We start from the raw sequence: 25,168 nt of genomic DNA, 5'->3' as shown, positions 1-25,168 counted from the left end.
ACATTTACTTACTGTACAGCCGAGGAGTAGCGACGCGACGCCAGCGTCGGCGCTCTCACGCTGACACAAATCTGTGCTGGAGAATATTCTCACTGAATGTTTTTGTTTTTGTTGTCATTTGCGCCTTCAACTAGTGTTGTAATGCGTTGCAGTTAACCCATCAACGCATAATTTCAACTTTAAATCACTTAATGGAGCTCTATGTTTACATGAAGAACCCATATATATGTACATACAAATATATGTATGCATATAAGTACAGATGTACGCACACACACCAGCACATTTTGGGTAGCAGCTTTCTCTGATTGAATTAATACGTTGATTTATGTAAATTACACTAATTCATATTACTCAATTTGCTATTTAATATTCATTGCTCGACTGCGCGACGTTCGTGCTCTCGTTCTTCTTTCATGTGAGAATAGTTTTTATTTACTTTCAGAAAGAGAAAAAAGAAGGTAATTTATCTTGAATTCGATAGAAGAGCGTTGAAATTAACGAGCAGCTCGAATGCATTTGAGAGTAGAGTAATAAGTATAAACATTTTAAAACATTTAAGAGCTTCATTGTTTAGATAAACTAGAAGTTCGACATAATCTAAATTTACAGTGTGAACTAAATATATGACTATTATAAATATTTAAAAATATTTGCCAGTTTTTGAGCTAACAATTTGAAGCGATTCAAGTACATTTATTGTTTATAACAATTTTTAGGCTACATGGTAAAGCTTGCCAAGTTTTTCCAAAAGACCTGGATTGTTTTTGGGGAACTTTGAAATTGCATCCAAGATACAAGTAGCCACTGCAATTAATAGAAGTATAGATTAATGTAAAATATTATAGATATACATATATAGAGTGGGGCTACTCACTATTCTTGTCCTCTGGCGACATAAATATGGATAAAATGCTGAACTCATCATTTTTACTTATTTCTAGCATTACTGCTGCTGTAGTTGGCTCCTTGTTGGGCACATAGAAGTCGTTCAATGTGCGCAACAAATCCGTAAATGTATCCGAGTCAAAGCCAGCGCCAAGTATTTTACATAAATTGGGTATTTCAATCGATTTCAAATATTGATATTTCTGATTTGGTGACAATTCCTTCCAAGTCATATAAAACTGGGCTGTGCCGGACGGAGCAGGTGGTATGCGCTGCAGGAAAGGCATTAGAATCAGAATTGAGAAATAATGCTATACTTTTAGGCTTACCTCCATTGCTGTAACTTTTTTGTCCTCTGGAACGATCTTAGTTATGTTGCTTGTGCTAGGCTTTTCAATTTCACTTGGTTTGGCTACAGTTGTGATATCATTCTCTTTCATTATTGGCTGTGACGGAGTTTTATTGAGGTTATCCGGTTTCTCTACAATTTTGATACTTTGATTTGATTCAGTTGCTGGCTGTACCAAATCGGGAAGAACAGTTTCAATGCCTTTTTTTGTAGATTGTGAACTATCTTCCTTGACAGTTGACTGATTGGCTGTTTGCTTAGTTTCCTGAATCTTAACATTTAATTTTTCATTGACTTCCAAACTGCTATCTACTGCTACCTTCCTCTTGTCTGGCTTTTTCACCTCTTCGAAGGGTCCGCAATTGCTATTGAATATCTTATCAATTTCTTCATCCGAGATGCGTAATTGCTTTTGCTCTTCCTGACCAGGACGGGGTGTTACAATATCTACAACAGGGACACGGCGCATGGATTGTTTGGACCGCCTGGATGCAGGCTTCTCAAATGGCAAAATATCCACAAAATCTTCACGATCTGGACTAAAGTTGGGACCATTTTTGGTAGCTAGGGAATGCGACATAATTAGCTAACAATATATATTATATATATTATATTTAAGTACCTATTTTTCGCAAACGATCATTGATGCGTTCCAAGCTGCGTTTGGCTTCATAATTCTTCGGGTCTATGGCCAGCACAGTGGTGCAATCTTTAAGGGCTTCCATGTTGTTGCCCAGTGATTCGTTTGCTTGCATGCGTCTATAGTAAGCCTTCACGCACAACTTGTCCAGCTCAATGGCTGCATCGCAATCGTCAATGCAGTTATCATAACTAAAAGAAGTAAAATTGATTTGTTTTTCTATGCGATATATACTATATTCACTATTCACTACCTTTCTTGCTTCAAGTAGCACAAAGCTCTATTGATAAAGAAAATGGGATCCTGAGGATAAACTTCAATAGCTTCGGTATACGCTTCAATGGCCTTCTCATATTCGCTCAATTTCACATAACTATTGCCGCGATCCTTGATGTCATTTGCCTTCTTATGCTGCTGGGCCAGTGTATCTATAGGAAAATCCTTTTTCTCAGTTGGGGTGCTCGCTGCGGAGTCAACTGAGCTACCTTTGGCAGTGCTTGTCGCTGGCTTCTTGACTGTCTCATCCGATTTCTGTACGTGGCTGCGCACGGGTATATTCTAAAAAAAAAGTTGAACTGATATTTTATGTACATACGATCAAAATTTTGATTACTCACGTTTGTCTTAATTTTTGGAGCGGGCGCATTTTGCATTGCCAGCTCCTTGCTTTTTATTTCCTTCTCCCATGAGTACAGATCTTTTACCGAGTTCTGATACTCACGTGCGTTTTGACGCACCTGGAATTGCAAGTCCATTGCTTTCTTTTCGCTACTCATTTTATTTTATTAATTAATAATTGTTATTATTCTTGAAGAGCGCAATGTTTTTTGGTTGTCATGACAGCGATTTCTTATGACAATGCCGACTGCAGCAATCTGCCATCGATAAGTATGCGATAGTATTGCAAAGAATATTATCGATACTCACACACACACAGCTCGCTTTTCAACACTTGAAATTTTATTTATGTTTTTTCGTTGGAGCAGACTAAATTGAGCAAAATTATTAAGTTATTTACATAAACAGCTGCGTGTAATTTCGGACAAGGGAGCTCAGTAATTATGCTCCGCCTACCGACTTTAAAAGTGTTCACAGAGACGGCCACTAGACACAAGTAGGTATCACTAGCTGCTTTTCGCTTTTTTGTTGTTGTTATATAAAATAACGTATAAACTTTTATTTTATTAGTAGTTTCAACAACAATGCAAGATATCAGTCGAAAAAACCGGAGACCTACTACGATGTGTTAAATGTTAATCAAGATTGCAGCAAGCGGGACATACGCAATGCCTATTTGAAACTGTCCAAGCAGGTGCAACAAGTGTGCTTCATTATCAATTTATTTAATTAATTATTTGCGTATTAATTTATAGTATCATCCCGATGTGAAGAGTAATGCAGCGAGTGTAGAGAAAACAGCACGATTTGTGAAAATCACAGAGGCTTATCAGACATTGGTGAAGGCGTCATCTCGTAGAGATTATGACGAAAGTTTATCTTGGAATCCAGGCGCGGTGCGCGAAACAATTCAACCCTGGGATGTTAGGCCCAATTATAGCGCAAACCCTGGTCCATATTATGGCATTAAGGGTTTAAATCGTGTCTCCAACTGGCAGGTAGCCTTATTTCTCCTCTCGCTCGGCTTAATAGGTGCAATCTTTGGTTTCAGCTCAGTGAGGTGAGTACGCTAGACTCAGATGCGTCTCGGTAGATATTCTAACTGGATCTTTACAGACACTCATTCGAGCTAAGCCGTCAGTATCAGGACGAAGTCTCAGCGGAGGCGAATTCTCACCATGCGGCCGTAGTAGCCGATGCGCAAAAATATGGCAATGAGGAGCAAATGCGTCGAATGGTGGAGCGTCTGGCCAGAGATCCGATTGCCAGGGCTGCAGCCAAATAAAATAATGTTCTTAAATATGTAAATAGACCAAATTCGTTGTAAATAGATTTGCAAACAACAATATCTTTTGCTCTTGTGATAAGCTGATTAAATCATGTAGTTATTGCGAAATTCAGGAGGCGCCGCAGAATGGATTTCTCGAATATAATTTTATAATACTTATTTTGTGATAAATTAATATGCAATTAAAGGTTAAACCATTACAAAAGTCAACAGATTTAGATATATATGTATTTATTTAGCTAATTTACTACACAAAACGAGTTAAAATATTTATTATTCTTTTTAGTTTCCTATGCAAATAATTATAATTAACGATTGCAATAAATTGATTTAAATATGTGCTGTAAAAAGCATAGATAGTGGGATCTACCGCCAATTATATTTTTGTTTTTATTTTCACATACTTTTTTTTTATTTAAAAAAATCTGATTTGGTTTTTTGAACTTTTTAGCGTTTGCAAAAGTTTTACATTTTCAATTGACTGAAATGAAGTTAAGAATTTCTGCTAATTACAGTTTGTTTATTGAATTTATTTATCTTTTTTTTTTGCAATACATAAAACAAGTTTTTCTTTTCATTTATTTATTTTCTCATTTAGCAATGTTTGAGCAAATAACGGAACACTTAAAATTAACATCGCGAACGGGCGATTTAAAATTGCATTTAAATTTATATATATATTTATTTTTCTAAAAATTGTACTTAGCATATTTCTCTACTAGGTTACAGAATATTTAATGAAATGAATTCACGATTCTTGAAAGCCCACCACCGAAAACACAAACTAAATAAAAATCACATATTTTTGATTAAAAATGCAAAATTGCTCTCGCAACTAGTAGAAGCCAATTACAAGGTCGACTTGCTCTTGTCCACCTCCTTGACCAGTACTCGGATAGCCACATGTGGCTGGGCTGGCTTAAAGACTGTTTCACCATCTACTTTGTAGTCGGCATAGTTCAGTTTGTAGACCTCATGGAAGCCGAGTTTCTCCATGACACGGGCCGAGTATTGACTGGAGCAAATCACGTGATAAACGGATATCTTATTGGAGCGCATATACTCATAGGCGCGTTCGGTGAGGCGGCCCGCAATGCCCAGACCCCGGTAGTTGCTGTCCACAGAGAGAATTTTGCCATCCAGGATGACATCCTCATTCGGATACAGATCAAAGATCTTAAAAGTCTCCTCTACATGATCCATTAGATTGAGTATCTTTTGGAATTTCGGATGTGAACAGGTTGACTTCTTAACGGTATCTGTGGGGGACTGAAGGGGAAATCTATTATTGTTATTCTATATAGATATATTTCTCATGGGAACTCACAGGCCTTTTGATTAGACCATTGATATAGACACCGATAATTTCGCCCTTATTGTTGACTGCCTTATATGAGCAATTATCCTTGATAGGTTTCATTGAGTACTCTTCTAGTTCTTTGCACTCGCCAAGATCTAGATATGTATTGAGTGGCTCGTCCTGCAAATGAAAGAGAAAACAAACATAAAATTATACATATGTTTCATCAAGCTCATTCAAATCAGCTTCTTATCAGTCTCTTTACTCACATAGCCTATCATATCATATCATATCATATCAAGATCTATTAATTTAATTGTATGCACAAATCTTAAATTGAACAATCTGTACAAATTATTCAAGCAATTACGTGACATCAGCGACATTAGAATTATACGAAAATGATTTATGTGCACGCATTTGTAATCTATTATCTGCATTTATTATATACCCTGGAAATGTTTTACAAATGGTCTAATGTTTTTCTGAAATCATGTGGCACAGGTTGAAATTTTAAATATATTAAGCTGCCCAGAAAGCAGCAGAACATTAGCTTGTAAATATTTCATCAAAAAAATCTTAAGGTATGGAAATATTATTAAAATCATAATGTAAGAATCAAGTATCTATGTATCTATTCTTATATGTACACACAAATTCTAATATATTTTATTTAACGCCAAATTTCAGGGTAATTCTTAGTCAAGCTACACCGACGCCATCGCATTTACACGTTTTAATCAAAGATTATGCATAATTTATGGCAAATGCAAAACGGAACCGGAGCTACAGCTCAGTCAGTTAGTCAGGTTTGCTTACATTTATATATATATGTATATATATATATTATATATGCATATACATATATATCACGCTTTTAAATTAAATGCAATTCAATACAGATTTTTGGCCTCACCAACTGGATTTGAAGTTTGCCATACGATAAGATCGATACAGATTATATTATACAATATATGTATATATAATATATGATAGCCTGCAGTGAAGTGTTAGCTTGGTAGCCAATTAACGATCCCCAATCGTGATCTACAAAGGCAACTGACGGTTTCTCCAACTGGTTTTTGGCAGATCTGTTTAGTCTTCAGCTAAACCTAGGCGATGGGGTTTTTTTTTTCATTCATTCGTTAGTCATCGCAAGGATAAAAAGGTTACTCACTTCTGGGTGAAACAAAAAACCCCCATTTAGGAGCACATAAAAATGCTGATTTAATGCATAAAATCGAGTTTCGGTGCAGTTAATGAAGCAAATCTTGTTAACTAAGGCTCATTAATTATTCCTATGCTTTATTTATACGATTTCTGCTATGTTTTGAGTCTCGTTTCGAGCGGAGAGTGGCAAATTAAATAAACAAATAATTTATCAATTTGTAGGAGTCATTAGAAAGAATAGCAAAAATTTGCAAATTTATTTGAATAAGAAATGAGTTTAAAAATACGAAATGTTTTTGTTTATTTAGAAGTAAAAAAATGAGATAAGCTTAGATTAAGTGAAGAAAAAAAATTGTATAAATTTATACAAAGCAAAAAATTTCAAAGTGTATTATAAGTATATATAGTATTTAAATATATTACCTTAAAGAAAAAAGTCTTTAACATGGCAAGGACTGCCTCTGTGTCTTCTGGCTGGACCAGCTCTATAGTATAGGGGCATTCCTTATCAATTTTTGACGACGACGACGACATATTAAGCACGTCCAATTTCTGTGTCAAACGGGTGATCGGATATAAATCGTTCAGCTGTGAAATAGACGAAACAAGCTGTTAAAATTTATGCAATTACAAATATGCAAACGTTGCATTGCCCTTTCCATTATTTCTAGGTAAAAAATTGTTGAAAGCTATGTTGTTCAGGTTGGGATACACTCTGATTAATTTATTAATTAATCGGATTTTCATTCAAGCACCTTGTGGTAAACGACAGATAATTGACTCGCGATATTCGGTTGCCTAATTGCATCATGGGTCCGCCGGGAAAGGTTAGATCTTCTAGGACGCGGCATTTTTATTAATAGTAGTACTGAATATGCCCTCGCACAAAACCACATTTACACAAATTTATGTTTGAGATAAACTTTCGAGATATTTAGCTTCTGTACGCACGCGTATTATTTTTATCAAATGTGTTTTTTTTATGTATAGTCAGGTTCGCCTGAGGCTGTGGCGTAGACTGACTGACTACATTTGATTATTTACTGCTATACTATTGTATAATATGAGAGCAGGACCGAAAACTGTCACTGTTATCAAGCCTACTGAGTATCAATGGAAATTTGAATCTTTAGGGAAAAACCGCGTTTTTCAAGTATTCGTCAAATTTTTTCAGTATTTTTAAGATCTACTATCCTACTCGTAGCGGAGACAAATCCAACAAATCAAAAACCATGAAAATTGGTCCAGCAGATCTCGAGTTATAAGTGGAAGAGCACTTTTACACAACTCTCTTATATATATATATAGATAATATATACATTCACACATATATATACATGTTTGGATTTATTACGGTTATTTATTGCTCTTAGATGAAAGCTAGACATTTTAATTTGAAGCACATGTTCGCGAGCCGACAGCAACTACGCGCTGACGATGGCGACGACAACAATTTTCACTTGCATTTCCAATTTTCCATTTTCAATTTTCAGTTTTCAGTTTTTTCCATTGCCATAGCCTACAGCTGTATTTTCATTTGCTTTTCATGTACACTTCTGACAACTCGCATAAATTATGGTTTAATAATTAATTCTTCTACTTGAAGGCAACGGCTGAACAAATATTTTCCATTTTCTTTTCTTCTTCAATTATAATAGAAACTTTTAGATTTTTCTATATATGCGAATAGTTTTTAGGATAAGATCAGAAAACTTATATAAGTTATACATAGATATTGTGTAGGAATTTTAATTAAACTATTTTCCTCAAGAATTCAAAGTAGTACCATAGTTTCTGAGATTCCGGAAAATAGATTTTCCGATTTGCCATGCCCCTATTATAATTATAGCTTCGATAGTGTAGAAATGGTTTGCACTCATAAGGTCAGACGGACGCATGAACGGACGGACGAACAGCAAGATGGACATTACAAAAAACCTATATAGTTATTTAAAGCGTTTTTAGTGTTCTAAATAAATTAATATTAAATTTTTTTTAAACTTAAGTTTTCAATAGTATACATAACGCTTTATTATAGTGTTTTTCTTATAATGTAGTCAGAAGTTTTATTATTTGTTTTGAATAGCATTAAAGTTCTGTTGAATGTTTTAGTATATCTTTTTATTTATTTAACAATCAAAATACGTATACTACACATTCTACTTCTAAAAATGTAGCACCTATAATATATCGTCTTTAAATTCCAAAATTTGTATTTCAAATATTTCCTCCTTTCGCTTGTTTGTTTGCCATATTTCGCATTGGATTTAATTGCATTTTAAGCATCCATTTGAAGAGCTATCAAAGCACAGGCCCCTTTATAAATTGATGTAGCTAGACATATATTTCGGCAACTGTTTACACTTGGGCTAATTAATCTATATCTTGGATCGATCTATTCGATCTATTAATGGCACGCAGTCTTCCTCCTTCTCTATAGTATTTATAGAGCCACTCAATCCTACGGATTCGGAGGTGCATACCCCACGCAAATGGCAAATGTTTACGAAAGTGTTTATAAAAACGGTTGATCAACCACGACTAGACTATATAGACACTATATAGCTATGATATACACTTACCGCACATCTGGAGTCAAGGATGCGGCATTTGCTTTGCAGCGATGGCTGCTCGCGCATTTTTTCTACCTCCATTTCTTTATTATTATTTTATTTATTTTTTTTTTTTATTGACTTTTGTCTGAGGCGTGAGAAAATGTTATTAAAAAACGTATAGGAAAATCGCTATCATATATACATACATATATTTACTATATATAATATATGTATTTTATTTTTTTTAACAATATTGTTTTTGCTTTTTGGCGCGCGCGTTTCTAAGGTATTTTCTGTTGTTTGGCATATGTTTATTTGCCAGCGTATTTATATTTATTGTTGTGGCTTTTGTTTTGTTTTTATTTTTTATTATTATTTATTTTTCTTTCGATTTTGCGCACATACACTTTTGCACCTTTTGACAGTTGCAAATAATGGTAATTTATTATACAGTCAGACACACATGATTGCAAAGGGCAAAAACACCAAATGCGATTTGATTTGAAGAAAAATGTTTATAAAAATGTTTATCCTTTCGGCTGGTTTTTTGATCGAATTGCTTAAGTTGCTTCAGAGAGCTTCAGCTCTTCCCTAGTGCAAACAATGAATGCTTTAGCATCGCTGCTGTTTGCACTTTATATACATATGGGGTTGGGTTTACGTATACGCCGTGTGTGCTGAACCTGAACCCGAACCGGACAAGGCAGCAGCCAGAACGAGAGCGCGCATGAGAGCGTATGAGAGAGCACATAAGAGCAGCTGAGACTGAAGGCGCAGCGTAGGACAGCGAAATTTCAATCTCTTTTTGGCAGGCGCGCTAGCGTTGACGACTGAACTCAGTTCCGTTGTTTGCCTGCTGCCGATCGCGACTGTGCACGAATCACGAATCATAAGTAACGAGCAGCTAACGTCGCAGCAGTAGACACACGATGCGACGCCAGCAGCGACGCTGACGTTGCTTTTAAATGTGTGTGCAGATGATGGTGGTAGGCAGAGGCAACATTTGCATTGGCTTCGGCTCCACACGAGCCGATTAGACAAACAACAGTATGTGTGAGTGAAGAAAACGTCGCACTCCTTCCCTCTCTCTCTCTATCTCTTTATTTGCACTCCCAGCAGCTGATCTCAACAGAGAAGGGAATTGCGCTTTGACATCGTGACAAGTTGTCACAAGCTGTCGGTCGCTCGCTCACTCACAGCTGCTGCTGCTTTCCGGCTGCTTTGCCTGTTTTGGAGTTGGGCTGAATGGGAGAGGTCAAATTGGAGCAGTGTGTTTCCGGTGTGTGAAATCGCTTTTCGCAAATTAGTGGTTTGAAGTTTTGACGGTGTACTTAACTAATTAAAAAGTGTCACATAATTTCATTAACTTTAATTATTAGTCAGGCAAGTGTTTTTTTTTTTTTGATTTGTCTGTTGACAACATTTTAATTATGGTACATTAGATTATTCATCGTCAGCAGATGTTCAGCAATTAAATTTAAAGAGCGAAAGCGTTGAATAATTAACATTTCTATAGGCATATGTAATGTCAATACAAAAAGTAGCCCCTCCACCTCTCTGCGGTCATACACGCTCTCATTGCATATTTATTTTTAAATCAACCGCAATGCTAACAGTTTAACAGTTACTTGCAGAGCTTCAGTAGTGGCTAATAAAAGAGTACATGCATGCACAAAGAATACAAGAAAGTGAGAAAGTTCAATGCTTTCGCTCCTTATTTACACTCTCTTCAAATTATCAAAGTCTCTTGAAATATAACGCGTATTGCGATTATTAACAGTTAAGTGCAAAGCAACAATGCAATGCACTCATGTAAAGAGCTTTTTTGGTTCCCCTGCCCACTCTGCGCTCTCTTTGACTTTGAGCAGCTCTTCACTTGCAAACACCGCAAATATTTGCCGCCTGTCAATGAGTGAAGAGTTATCTAGATCGACTGACTGTTAAGCAAATACTCTCGCAGACATACCAATACACGCACAGCACGCCGAGTGTGAGGCTTCTCAATGCGACACACACATACATGATTGTCGAACTATGAAGGTGGAGGCGGAGGTCGCGTTGCGTTGCGTTGGGTGTGTTTGCATTGACGACGCCGGCAAAAAAGAAAAAAAGGCAGAAAGAAAAACAAAACTGCGAATTGGCTTTTTTTGCTGTTTTGTTTTTGTTTCTCTTCTTTTTTTTTTTTTTGATTATTTTGTTTACTTTTTTGTTTTGTTTTTGCTAGCGTTGTTTGCGTTCTCGAGCTTTGTTTACATTGACGGGCGCGCGCTCTCGCATCATCAATAGAGGTCTCCAAAAATTTATGAATATCGCGAATTAAATTATTTTGCTTCTATATTTTGTTAGTTTTATGATTTTTCACAAATCAACTTGTTTATTATGGAAAATTGTCGTTGATGAGTATGAGGGGATTTTTTAAATAAAAATTTTTTAATAGCTTTTTTTGTTATTATTATTATTGTTGTTTAAATTTTGTTTACCTTTTGCGGCATATACATATTTCTACTTAAAATCTATAGGCTGTTTATGCTTAGTCACACTGGAAAATAACAGTTGATTAATTTGCGGTTAACTGTAAACCTGTTTTTGATATATACATAGTATAAGTTTATATAATATATACATATATATATGTATATGTGTATGTATATATTTGGCTACCCTTGATAGAGGGCTGTGAACTTTTTGGAAGTTCTTAAGGAGCTTAATGTATAATCTCCATGAGCCAAGCCTTCTTTTTGCTGCACAACAGCTGTTGTTGATTTTTCAATTATTGTCTTTTAGTTTTATTTTTTTTATTTTTGGTGGATTCATGCGCTTTGTTGTGGTCAATTGCAGGTGTTAAATGCGTATTTATAAATTCATCACAGGGTTTATTAATTAAGGTAATGTGATTACAGCACTTTTTACTAATTTGGCACGTCATGCATGTGACTAAAAATTATTCATATTTTTTGTCATATTTAATTTTAATTTTTTTGATTGGCTAACAGTGCGTATGCTCGTTGCGTATGCGTACAAAATAAAATTTCCAAGTTATTATTTTTTTTTGCCTGTGTAATACCTGTAATTATCTCTGTTGGTTGTTCTCATCAAATGTGTTTCAAGCTCACGCTAATTCATTTTAGTTTTCTATTGAAAATTCCCCTATTTTTTACACGAGTTTAGAGCGTAGATACCGAAATATTACAATATCTAATATATATATTGCATATTTAATTCTTATTTTTATTTGATTCTAGGACATAATGAATTAATGTAAGCAGAGTTGTTACAAATAATTAGAAAATTTATACAAACTTTTGAGAATCGCATATAAAGGCAGTAGCTCGTTTTTTTGACGAAGCTGATCAAATTATTGAGTGATAAAGAGATTCAAGAAAATGCTAGACACATTTATGGAAGAATATATATGTATATATATACATATTAGTAAACCTAGACTTGTTTTGCATGTCGAAGACTGAGATTATCATAAAATTTGCTTGGTTTTGCACTAACCGCTACATAGATATAAGAAGTTATATAAACAAGAATTTGCTGTTATATCTTTCACTGTTTGCGCAACTGGATTTAATTTTGATCAGCATAATGTATAAAATTATTCAGATATGATAAGCAAATTAGGTAGTTTGTTGATTTTTGGTTTTATTTGAATTGTAAAATTCTAATGAGATTAGAACAAAGCATAAAAGTTAATTTGAAATCACGCTAATTGGCTCAAGTTCAGGTAATTTCATTCTAATTACGCTATCAAACTCGCATTGCGCAGATATATGCTCAATCTGGCGTTTTTTTTTTCACTTTTTTGAGCACCTTGTGAATTTGCAATTTGAATTTGGCTTTTGAAAGTTTCGATTGTTGCATTGTTTCAAATGAATTGCATGCAAATTCCGTTTGTTATTTTCCTTGATTTTGCATATTTCATTTTCATTTCAAATTTCCGCTTGATTTGCTGTGTGCATGTATGTGTGTGTATGTGTGTGTGTGTGTGTGTATGTGTGTGTCTGTTTGCTTTAATTTTTGTCATGTCATCTGGCTAACGAGCTGTAACTCCTCCAAAACTTCAGCCTGGTGGCAATTAAATGGATTGCATATGCACTATTGGAATGGGGTATTATGATTTAGTTACGAAATTGGGATCGAATAGATGTCTATATAGGAACTAGAAAAGTTAAGACATTTCATTATTCTATCTATCTATGTATGTATTATACCAATCAACGATGGAAAACCCCGTTTCCAATGGATTCCTCTTATATTATTTCCTCTATATTTTAAATATTATAATATTGGAATATCTATGGATAGCAAAATATGAAAATAAAATAGTTTCTTGTTTTTTTTTTTTTTTTTTTTAGCATGGAATATCCATATTTATTATTCATATATCACATTAGAATAAATTGATATAAATATAAATAGAGAAATTTGTTTATATTAAAAATCTTTGGCTGTAATAGATTTCCCTCGATAGATCTCTATGTAAAATTAATGCACAGCATGAAAGTGGCGCTGTGACAATGTATACCATATTTCTTATATTCCAGGGTATTTTATCTTCGATGCACTTGACTACATCTACTTTGCTATGCATTTTTATTGGCCCGAAATATTTGGTGCCATGTGTTGAAAGATCGTTCAACGCTCAAGCTCTGTCATTATAAACAGACTAATTGACAATTTACATGTGTTCTCTGTTCACCTGTCTCTTGTTCTCTGTTCACCTGTCTCTTGTCTCTTGTCGCTGTTCGCTGTATTCACTGTACATGTCTTGCGAATCGCAATTCATAATGTTTAGTGAATTTCAATTAATTTTAAGACACGGCTAGAAACACGTCTCTATTAAAATTCATTTTCAGTATTTCATTTTTGTTTTGTTTTTGTTTTTTTCATTCTACTTTTTTTTACCCGCATGAGTGAGTTTTTAGTGCACGTTTAATGATTCTTAATGATCGTGTCGCCGTCGCTATTTTGTTTGCATATCGATAATTATAAAGACATTAACGACTCTCAAGCTGAGCATTTGCTGCGATTTATTTTTGCATTTGAATTCGAATTGCAAGCCAAATGTGATATAGATATTTGACGACCATTTAATACTCGTGTGCATGCATAAGGTGTATAGATTTATTTGCGGTAATTCATCAGTATTAATGTACAATCCATTAGTTTTAATAGTTGTTTAATTAATAAAGGAAAGTGTGATAGAGTTTTCTGAGGAAAGTCATTTACTTCAGTTTTGCTAAACTTAGAAGAATTTTTTCTGATTGTTTTTATTCTCGTTCTATAATTTTTTCTCTCTTATCATTTGCCTTCTGGTGTTGCTTCGAGTTATGTTTAGTTCTCTTATCTTGTCAGAACTTTTCTTCTCATTTCATTTTACTTCTTCTGTATGCTTTGCTTTAAGTTTTATTCTCCATATCAACTTGAAGAGAATATAAGGAATTTATTTCCTCTCATATCTGTTCTCAGTTTGTCTTTTCTAATGCTGCCATGTTACTTTCTTTTCTCTGTCTTTCTGTTGTCGTTTTCTTCTTCCATTTTTCCAGCTCATTATTTTTATACTTTATTTAATATTCTTTTTTCGTATCCTTCCTTCTGACCTATTCTATACTCATGGCCCTTCTTCTTCTCCCTTCTACTCGTTTTTACTTCTTTTATCTTTTCCTATCGTTTCCTCTTTTTCCATCTCATCTCATTTTCTCTGTAGTCCACTTTTGTTCCTTTTACATAGTCTCTGCATTTCTTCTCTTCTTTGACTTCTTTGCCTCTATTTATAGTTTTCTATTTATATCTTATATAGAATATAAGCCCAAGTCTTAGTACAGCCTCACGAAACAATAGTTCTAGTCCCACTTGCTGGATATAATTATAGCTGTGTCTTAGCCAAAGGTTTTAAACCTGCTTTGCATTTGCAAAAAGACTTTTTTTTGTTTTAGATGTAGAAACTCTACTGTGATTGATTCTAAGCGCACCTGGCCTACACACCTACCTGGCGTTTGTTTAATAAAAAATGCTTAAACGATTCAAGGTAAAGTTTAGTATGAAATTAATATTAATTTAATGCCGGCCAGGTTAAACTGTAATTAAGTTGTGTTGAGTTTCTAACTATGTGTAATTAATATAAATATAAGCGCAGTGCAACAAATATATTTCATATGCAAATCCCAAACTAGAAGAACAAGCGAATTATGACACGATCAATTGAATAACCATCTGTGTATATTGATCTTGTTGTAAGCTCTCTATATTTTATATATTATATATTATATCAAATATATAATTAAAATTATTTATGACTTATTCAGCTTACAACATGTTTATCAATAACTACAAAGAATAATTTAAGCTTAAGTGAAACGACATGAAAATACGCTAACAGACAATGAGAAATTGGGAAATGGAAATATATACATACATACAAACATTTCCCCATTTCTGTGCGAAATTGAAGAACACTTTGTCGACTTCTAACTGTGTTATAATTAACATATGTTAATTATGAAGCCTTTGCTATATGTGCACCAGCTGTTATAACATATAATAATATATCTACTGCTAATCAGCTGTCAAAAGTACACTCTTAAATCAAATATTTGTGTATACTCAACATTTCTTTGTCATAGCTCTAATAGAGCCTCTGTTTATAACTTGAGAACTTTGCTGAGTGTGATTATAATTTAATGATTAACTGTGATGAACATTTATTATTATATTATATGCATAGTTATAATTATTGAACTGTTATATAACCTAATCATAGCTCACTTTGTATTGAGTAGCATTTAGTAATAAACAAAACTAAAAAAATAGTAGCTGTTATACAGAGGAGGCAACTAATGACCATGCTAAATTGTTATATGAAGTGTTATACGATATTAATGGTTATATTAGATGTGCTATTATATTATGTGAACTGTTACGGCAATTGTATGACTTTCTGCTACTCCTGCTGTTATATAACCAAGTCCAGCTCATCCTATGTTACGCTGCTGTTAGCAGCACATACAAAGCAGTTTTAACATTGTAGAGCACTGTTAAAGTCTTGAATACCTTAGATTTGCGTAATTGACGATTTCCATATTGCTCTAACTGAAACTAAATCTGAATCCCAATTAGTTTTCGTTGTCATAAATTAAACATTTCGAATGCAAATGTGCAATAAATCAATAATGACAAGTAAAAGGGCGTGAGGTGAGCGTATTGCTTGGGGTAATACCCATTAAAATTGATTGTATAGAGACAATGTTGATAGCGCTGCAAATAGAAACACACTGAAATACTTCTGTGCTAAGCTACCTTTGCAATTAGGTATAGGTACAGGGTAGTCCACGTGTAGCCATTTACATGAAAGTAAATATGCTAGGTTCATTTGAAAAGAATTGGGAACTTAATGAGAGATCGATGGGAAAAATGTAAAAAAATCAAACAACAGTTTGATATGATTTGATTAATAATCAATATTCTACTAAGGTTTGAGAACTTGTTAAAGTATTTGTTTGTATAAGTTACCACTGAATTCGCGTAGCCCTCGTAGTTCTTAGTCAATGTAGATAAAAGTTTGACTTGATTGAATTCATTTATATTATACAATATATAGAATATATTTTATTTATTATTTCTTATTTAGCTCATCAACTCATTAGACTACCCTCGCATGTGGTAATTTATAGTATATATTTGTTATATAATTTATTGTATACACTTGCAGCGTTTATTAAAATTTATAACAGAGCTTTAAATTGTTTATTGGAAATAAGTTCGGTAACAAATTGTGTTGACTTTTCCGACAGGTGTGTAACGATGTATCTCTCTCTCTCTCTCTTTCTACCACTCCTTCTCCCTCCCACCCTATCTCTCTCTCTCTCTCTCTTGGTATGTTTGTGTGTCCGTGTTTGCTTGTGCTTGACAAAGCGGAATTGATTTGACCCCACAAACAAACTACGACGACGACGTCGACGACGCCGACGGGTGGCAACGGGCGGCAACTGGACAAATGGCCCACGGTCGGTTGGCGCTCAGCCGAGTTGAGCTGAGCTGAAGTCCGACTCCGAGTTGGTCGTGTGGCTGGCTGGCTGGCTGGCTTTAAGTCAACATTTAATGCTTGAACGTGACTTGAAATTGAAAGCCAATGTCGCCGACGTCGCGTTGTCGCACGCCACACGCCACACGTCACCGTCGCCGTCGCCGTCGCCTCGCTGCACTTTGCCAGCTTTTCCAGTTACCCGTGGCCAGGTTTATTTTTTGCTTCTTTTTCATTTTAATTTCAATTCAATGACTTCAAATTGCGCCTTATCAGCGCAGCCCACCCGGCTGTGGGTGTTTTCTTATGCACGCTAATCAAGCGAAGCGAGTATATTGGTTTTTCCTATGAATCTATTCGTTTGTCTATGTATCCTTTTAGTTTATCTTTTTATGGCATCCATTTCTCTGTCCATCTTGTGGCCTGAACGTCTATCTACCCGTGCAACCTTCTCTCTTTCCATTTGGCTGCATACTGATTCCTCTCTCCTTCTACTCTTCTGCTCGACTGTCTGTCAGTCCGAATGTCTGTCAGTCCGTCTGTCGGCACTATCGATTGCCTTTCCGTGCATCTTACTCTTCTTCAGTCCCTCGTTCTGTCAATTCGGTTGTATATCCGTCCATATGTCCATCTGTCGGTTGAATCATCTTATGGTCTGTCCGTTCATAATTCTGTCCGCTTGTCCGTTTGACCATTCGATCATCTGTCCGTCCGTCAACCTGTTTTTGGTGTGCTTCCTTCTCTCTGTGTGTCTCTTAATCTGTTTTGTATGTCTGTCCATCTGTAGTCCAGATCGGCTGCCCGATTATGCGTCCGTTTGTCAGTCATCAGTCTATCCTTCAGTCCGTCTCTTCGCTCTTGATTCCGTCCGCCTGGCGAGTATTCTGCAGTCGACTGTCACCGGATTCTGAGCCCAAGCAACAATTAAAGCTCAGTTGGCAACCGCAACAGTGCCAAAGCTTTGTCAGATTTTAATGTATTCTAAGTATTGTTATTTTGTGTTATTTTATTTTATTTAAGTTTATTTTATTTATTTGATTTGCGCTTTTGCGAAATTAATGTTACATTCTAAAGACATTAAGGCGCTTTTATCTCGCATCAATGCCATAAAGCAGCACGTTTTCAGCAAAAACAACAACAACAACAACAAACAGCGGGGCCGAACTATATAAACTATTATATTATCTTGATCAATGGACTACTTAAGAATGTTTAAAGTGGTGGCTGGACTCCCCCGCCCAAATGAAATCCGACTCAAATTTGCCTACTCTACAATTTGCTGGGCTCATGGAAGGCAATAAAGATTCGTTAGCTCTGCTTGTTTATTAAATTGCACCCATAATATCAGTCCGATGATAGTAGATGTATGTAAATATATCTATATGAATATATATATATATGTATCTATCTGTCTGTGTGCATTATCTGCCTGTGTTTTCATAAACAAAACAATTTGACTGGGGTGTTTGGAAAGTGTGTCATCTCTCAATGCGCACGATTACAACAACAACAAATAGCTGTGGGATAACCTTACACTAGGTATACTGTATAGATGATATCTGGGGCATAAGCCTCTCCCATATAGCATATATGATATTAGAGAGATAAGCTAACATTATATAGTATGCATGATATATACTGCATATATTATAGATCACAGCTGACTCATATATATGCCTATACTATATATGGTATTATTCTTATTATATTTGAGTATTATATTATTCTTACATAGTTCGTAGTATTTTTATATAATATAGATTTTACCGGGAGATAACTATATGATATAGATAATATTCTCTTTAATATCAGCTAAGCAGAATACTTTTTGCTTATAACATTTCATTTGTTCATGGAAAACCTATGTAGATTCTATAGATTTTCTTCAATGACTAAAAAAAAAACTAACACAAAAAATTGACAATATTTTCGTGCCTTTGAGAAAGTAATGGAGCACCAAAAAGTTCTAAAATGTCTTTATTTATACAATTAAAATTATATTATTTCTATAATAAATTACTTTTAGCTCGAAAAATATTAAAAAAAAAAAAATTAATGATTAGTAAATTGACGGCAACATGTAAATTTCTACAACTAACTATACTCATAGTTTACTATCAAAAAATATATTCATACTCATACTGTAGTTCACATAGAATCAAGCTACCCCACTTATACCCTTGATTAAAGGCATTTGCTACGCTCATTCGCATTTAAAATTTTGTGCATTTACAGCTTTAGCTGTGGCTCGCAGCACTCGCAATTTATTGGATCATCCCAGTGAGAGGGAGAGAGAGAGAAAGAGAGAGATATATATATAACTCTATAAATATCGTTTAACAGGCATTGCATAAATTGCATAAATTTTGTGCGGCATCTGCACGACATACGACATATTCATTGTCGCATTTGCATTTAGTGGCGCTGGATTGTAAAAAAAGAGAACCAAATGGGATCTGAAATGCAAATGGAATTGTTACAGAGGCAGAAGAGGAAAAACGAAACAAAACTAGTGCGAAGTGGCAAATGGAAGTGGAAGAGCTTAAAGCTCAATTAAAATGAAATGCTGCAAAATGCAAGATAATTCCTTACATATGCAGCGCACTGCAGCAGAGCTGAAATCTGTTGCTGTTGTTGTTGGCGATGTTGTTGTTGTTGTTGTTGTTGTTGTTGTTGCGACAGCACACACAGCTAATCTGGCAGCCCCTGCGGCATGCCTGGCACGGAACAATACGCATACGCCCCGTTGCGCCGCGCCCCGCCTTGCCATTGAATGAAAAGCAAACAGACAGCAAACTAAATTGTTGGCAGGAAGCCAGCCCGGCAGCTGCCGCACATCAGCAGCACAACAACATCATCATCATCGTCGCTGTCATCATCATCATGCTTGTCATTATGGTGTTTGCCGCCTGGCTGGAGTGCAGTAGCAACAAGCTGTGCTGCCTAAGGGCTGCCATAGCTGCCAGCTCTGCCACCCACCCCAGCTCTCTCTGTCTCTCTCCCACTCACTCCCTCACTCCCGCACTGTGTTAAGCCCTGACACAATGTTGGCGCCATTTTGCTGTTTGCCTTTCCTCTTGTAATAAAATGAGATCCGGCACGCTGTTTCCTTTGACGCAGCTGATGCTGATGCTGCTGCTCTGTTGCTCTGCTGCTCTGCTGCTCTGCTGTTGTTTTCTGTTTATTTTATTCTTGTTGCTGACGGTGTGCTAATGATAATGGCATCTATATAGACTCAAGTCAAAGTACATTTTGCATTTAAATGCTTGAAAGATTCAATGAGTCAAGGGTCTCCTCGACTACAGTTGCCGTTCGCTAAGGCAGCCATGCAGGGGCACCGCCCCCTCGAGGCTGTTAAAAGTCCTTCGGCTGACAGCACTTGACAAAGACTTCGAGTGACAAGGAGAGATAGAGAAAGGAAGAGAGAGAAAGAGAGAGGGAGAGAGTGGGCTTTGTTGACAGATTGATTTTGATGTGTTTTTATTGTCATTGTTATGTTTCTATCTATATCGGAGTGGAGTGGGAGGCGTGGGCAGGTCCTGGCTCATACAGACAGCCAGGACGGTCTTTGCCTTTGTTTACTGAAGCATCATCGAGGCGAACATTTCAACTTAATTGGTTTGTGCGCGTAGGGCGCTTACCATTTGGATTAAATCGCATTTACTTTTGCCTTCTAGACTCATTAGGCTAACGAAAAGTGAACATTTTCCCACTTCCCACTTCCCTCTCCACACAAACCCCAAGCCAAAAACCCACAATCCAATATACATATATATGTGCGCACTCATTTATTTAATTGCATGAAAAATGGTTTTTCCATTCAGCTGCTTTTTGGTCGACTGCGCGCATATACATATATTTCATCCAGCAGAGACCATTATTCAAAAGGCAGTTCTGTATTCTGTGCTCTATTCAACAACTTTTTGCCGGAATGGAACTTTAAGTCAATATTGACTTAATACTTGTGTTAGAAGTTCGCTAGTATTTTTTCATTTGTGGAATCGGGTGATAACGCTCTCTTCCACTATCTTTTCTCTATCTATCTTTCCTTGTCTCTCTCTTTCTCTACCTGCCTCTATGTCTCTTGTTCTGTGTCTCCTCTATCTGTCTCTTTTACTGTTTTCCCTTTATGTCCCACTCTCCTCTTTTCTCACTTTTCTGCCCACCCCCACTCTCACTCTCTCTCTCTCTCTCTCTCTCGCTTTCTTACTCTTCTCTTTCTCCCCTCCCTTATGGCTCTGCCTAGGATTTCATTGCGCCAGCTCTAAAGGTCTATCAAAATATAAATAAACCCACAAAAATAATGAGAATTGCATATAAAGGCGCTTCTGATACTTAAATAGAATAATATAATAATAATAAAATTAACTAGTACACCTCATCTCCTATTTATCGCACTATCTATTTATCTATTTTTTTCTAAGAGTAGTATGTATAAACAAAATACAACTGTCAGATTTATTTGCTCGTAAAAATCCATATATTCTATATAAATTGGCTATATATTCAATTTCTCCTGCCAAGTTAAGCTAATCATGTCTGAATCCTTCGACCCGAACTAATAGTATTTGCCAATTGTCCGGGTCCGCATTTTATGTGATACTCACACACATACACATGCATATACTCACACATACAACCCTACCACACATGACCTTCTCATCTGTCATCCATTTGAATTCAATTAAGTAGACCAAGCCGCAGAGCCACGGCGGAAGCAAGGAAATGGGGCAGCGTATTAAGGCACAAGCATTCAGCTTACATTTTCTTTTTTTCCCACTTTTTTTTTTTTTTTTTTGCTCCCCGGGCTGAACTTTATTGAAGCGTGTTAAACACAACAAACTCGTAACACGAAATCCAATCAAATCGATACAAAAATGTAGCATATAAAAGAAGGAGGGCAGAACTCTAGGGAAGCTCAAAACGGGGGCCAAAACGAGAGTTGACTAAGAGAAATCAGTTGGGCTCTGGGGGCGTATACGCAACTTTAATACACGGCTGGACTTGGCGTCTTGCTTGAGCAACTGGAATTTACTCTTTGGCAAGAGTTTGGCCCTCTCCCTCTTTGTGTTTGTTTCCAATTGATATAAATGCCATGTGTAAGTTTTTTTTTATTTTTTTTTTTTTTGCCCCTACATCAGTTGGACGCGACTTAAATGCGGCCCCAAGCAATGGCAAAGGCTAAGAGGAACTTGGAGCTGTGCCTGGTCCTGATTTCTTGGAATTTCTTCTTTGTCAGCGTTGGGGGGGATTTTTGCTCCAATCAATTGAAATAAATTCCATGTGTAAGTTTTTGCTCTGATTTTCCTTTCGTCCTTTCGCCTTTTTCCCTCTTTCCTCTTCCCATTTCTCATTTCTATTTGCTTTGCATGTTGTCTACATGAGTTGGATTTTCATTGCTTTTATCGTGTACGTGCTGAGTTTTTGCTTGGTTTCTGTGGTCTTTTCGACATTTTGTAGTGGTGCCACTCTATATGTCCTCTATGTGTTGTCCTGTGTATCTACAAATCGTCTGACTGCGTGCTCCACATCTCTAATTTGGTCAATTGTCACGATTTCCCACACGCTCCCCAGCAATTCAGGTCGAAAATTGAAATCTAAAATCTGAAATTTCAATTGCTTGTTGGGATTTCCTAATTGCTATCTCTAATAAGAGTCCAACTTGAAGTGCTGCTATCTGAGTTGATATACTACAATCAATATGATTCTTGAAAAACAAAAATTGTATTTCTTATCAGTTTTAATAAATATAGATAGCCTAGAAATTTTCCATGACTCTGTATAAAACCACAAAGTTGCTTAGGTCTAAAGAGGTCTGTCTACTGAACAACTTAACATATGTATATAAATAATAAACTGAATGACATGGTTTCATAAGAAAGCTTCAATTCTTAATATAATTCAGTAAAAAATTTCAATAATAAGTTCAACAATTTAGAATTTTAATAAAAATTGTTTTGATAGTAAAGAAGTTTTAGCTCAGAAAATTTTCTGTCTTTTTTTATTTATTATATCATGTATTATATTTTATTATGTTATTTTATATTAAAACAATATGTTATAAAAATGTCAAATAAGTATATATATTTTTTTATAATTCATAAGATGAAATCAACTTCTGAACTGCCTTAACATATATATATATATTTTTTTTTTTTTTTTGGGAAGCCGAACACTTAAGAATGTCTCTGGAATTTATTATACGTTTGCATTTATATTATAAGAGATAAGCGCAAGCTTTAATCAAAGAATACAACTAGCATATTGGGGGATTTGTTTTTAAAATCACTTTCGTTAACTTAGGGTCAATTGATATGAAATGCTTTATATTTTAACAAGAGTTCAGCTAGCTAAAAGAAAAAACATAAAACCTTTATTGTGATGTAAAAATTTTACTTTTAATATATAAAATATAATATATATATATTTATATTTATTTTGCTTCAGTATAACTAAATCCCCAGGTTATTATTTATCACTATATTTTTTAAAAACAAATTCTATTTACTAAAACATTCTGAACAAGAACAAAAGTGTTTCTTCAGGTCAAGCACTTTGAAATATCTCAAAAATTTTGAAACAATAAATTCTCAACATATTTGCGAAATAAGCTTGGGTCTAGACTGGCCAACGATAAAAACTATAAAGAATTAGCATATATTATAACTATTTAATGTGTGGCATATGCTTAAGTGAAAATTTATATAGTATTTTGTTCTGGTTCACTCGTCGCGGTATATTTATATATAAATATATATATACACATATATAGTATTTATAGGGTCAGACAATTTTTTTTATAATTTGATTTGGTCGCTTGCCAAAAAGTCTCGTAATTTTTGTTTCTTGCCGTATTTAATCAAGTTGTGCTTCGGGTATTTTTATTTTCTTTTTCTTTTGAATATATACATCTATTTGATTTTGTTTATTTTTCTTTGAGGTTTTGATTTTTGTTTTGCTTTCCAACTTGTCAAAGCAACACAGACAGCTAAACACATGGCAATAAATTGTAAAACACAAAGTACAGTAAAAAAAAAAAATAAGCTAAAACAAAAGAACATTTGCCTTATGAGCCATATACATAAATTAAAAACATATTATTTGAAGTGGGTTAAAGGACTTACGCGTTGGCTAATAAATCGGGTCGCCTTCTTCCTTGAAGTCAACTCGAGCAGTTAGTAGTTGAGGAACTTGGCACTTCGTGTTTGATTTACGTTTATGTTTTGTTGTGTCGTGTTTCTTTCAAATTTGTGCGCCCTGTGCGATATAATCTGTGAGCGTTTCTCTTTATTATTTTGCTTTGAGTTGACCGTTAGCGCGCTTTAACCACGAGGGCAACGCATTTGATACTGAAACTAAATTGTTGTAAACAAACTAATACAACCCCTCGCATTGGTGAAATGCTTTTGCGCCACTCAATTCTGCCGTTATTTGGGCATTCGAAGCACTCAACTCACGGCCAACCCCCAAATTGTGGAGACAAACTAAAGCGCACTGTTGATGCGAGAGAGAAAGAGAGAGGGCGTGCGTGCGAGAGCGAGAGCCAGACAGGGCTCTGAGCGAGCTTTCTCACTTTCCACTCAAATTGGAGCGCGACCGATAACAGTTGAGGGCATTTGATAAGGCAGCGCTAGTCGCTTTTCACATATGGCATTTGAGTAAATACAAAATGTTTGCGATAACAATGGTTGAGCAAGTACTCAGCAGTAACTGGGGGCAGTTTTAATTTCTTATCAGCCGAAAATGTTATGGAGCAATATTGTTAGCTATGGCTTGTCAGCCAAATTAATCATACCCATATATTGTAGATATATATTTTGCGTAGTCAGCATTATTATTTTAAAACGAAACGTGTTAAAAAAATATTGCTGCATTCACAATTCATTCATATGGATTACTTAATGACTGCATGAGATAACAGTCTATACTCTATATATTAAAAAAAAAAAAAAAAAAAAAAAAAAAAATATATATATATATATATATATATATATATATATAAATATATCTAATTCATGGTAATTTTTGCCATAAATGGGATAACTTGTTTAATAAAAAATACAAATATTAATAAATATATAACAATAATACAAATATATAATATAATTTCAATAAATATTATGCAATAATATTTATTCACATTATAGCGAGTTAATTTATGTAGCATGCTTTTAGACAGTTTGTAAACGCGCTTGATTCGATTTTACATGTGCTTTGAATTTGAATTCAGTTTGGCGCCGTTATAGTGCTGTTAAATACACTTGACAACTGCTGTGCACTTTATGTACTCTTTATCAACACTGCCGTTCACAATGAGAAAAATATTAGAAGCTG

At 35.1% G+C, this 25,168-nt stretch overlaps 3 protein-coding genes across 5 annotated transcripts; 1 reads left to right on the top strand and 2 right to left on the bottom strand.

The window, feature by feature from the left end:
• Positions 1-660: 660 nt before the first annotated feature.
• Positions 661-2,772, bottom strand: LOC6579170 (RNA polymerase II-associated protein 3). Its single transcript, XM_002005031.4, has 6 exons — positions 2,495-2,772; positions 2,131-2,435; positions 1,860-2,068; positions 1,218-1,801; positions 878-1,160; positions 661-807 (listed from the first exon to the last, which is right to left on the bottom strand). Exons 1-6 carry the CDS (start codon positions 2,651-2,653, stop codon positions 716-718), a joined length of 1,632 nt encoding a protein of 543 aa, XP_002005067.2. The 5' UTR covers positions 2,654-2,772; the 3' UTR covers positions 661-715.
• Positions 2,773-2,830: 58 nt separating this feature from the next.
• Positions 2,831-3,843, top strand: LOC6579169 (dnaJ-like protein 60). Of its 2 annotated transcripts, none has more exons than XM_002005030.4 (4): positions 2,831-2,991; positions 3,069-3,189; positions 3,251-3,555; positions 3,612-3,843. In XM_002005030.4, exons 1-4 carry the CDS (start codon positions 2,939-2,941, stop codon positions 3,778-3,780), a joined length of 648 nt encoding a protein of 215 aa, XP_002005066.1. In that variant the 5' UTR covers positions 2,831-2,938; the 3' UTR covers positions 3,781-3,843. The 2 variants fall into 2 exon arrangements, with proteins under 2 accessions (XP_002005066.1, XP_015019017.1); XM_015163531.3 differs by having other exon boundaries at positions 2,835-2,991; positions 3,066-3,189.
• A 602-nt stretch (positions 3,844-4,445) lies between these two features.
• Positions 4,446-24,181, bottom strand: LOC6579168 (arylalkylamine N-acetyltransferase 1). 2 transcript variants are annotated; one of them, XM_015163530.3, is made up of 4 exons: positions 23,959-24,181; positions 6,677-6,841; positions 5,111-5,263; positions 4,446-5,052 (listed from the first exon to the last, which is right to left on the bottom strand). In XM_015163530.3, the coding sequence occupies exons 2-4, from the start codon at positions 6,785-6,787 to the stop codon at positions 4,633-4,635; spliced, it is 684 nt and encodes a 227-aa protein (XP_015019016.1). In that variant the 5' UTR covers positions 6,788-6,841; positions 23,959-24,181; the 3' UTR covers positions 4,446-4,632. The 2 variants fall into 2 exon arrangements, with proteins under 2 accessions (XP_015019016.1, XP_002005065.2); XM_002005029.3 differs by lacking the exon at positions 23,959-24,181 and adding an exon at positions 8,836-9,669.
• Positions 24,182-25,168: the final 987 nt, after the last annotated feature.

This window comes from Drosophila mojavensis, unplaced genomic scaffold (genome assembly GCF_018153725.1).
Source record: "Drosophila mojavensis isolate 15081-1352.22 unplaced genomic scaffold, ASM1815372v1 contig_80, whole genome shotgun sequence".
NCBI lineage: Eukaryota > Metazoa > Arthropoda > Insecta > Diptera > Drosophilidae > Drosophila > Drosophila mojavensis.
The sequence above is the reverse complement of the archived record's forward strand: the minus strand, read 5'-3'. Positions and strand labels throughout refer to the sequence as shown.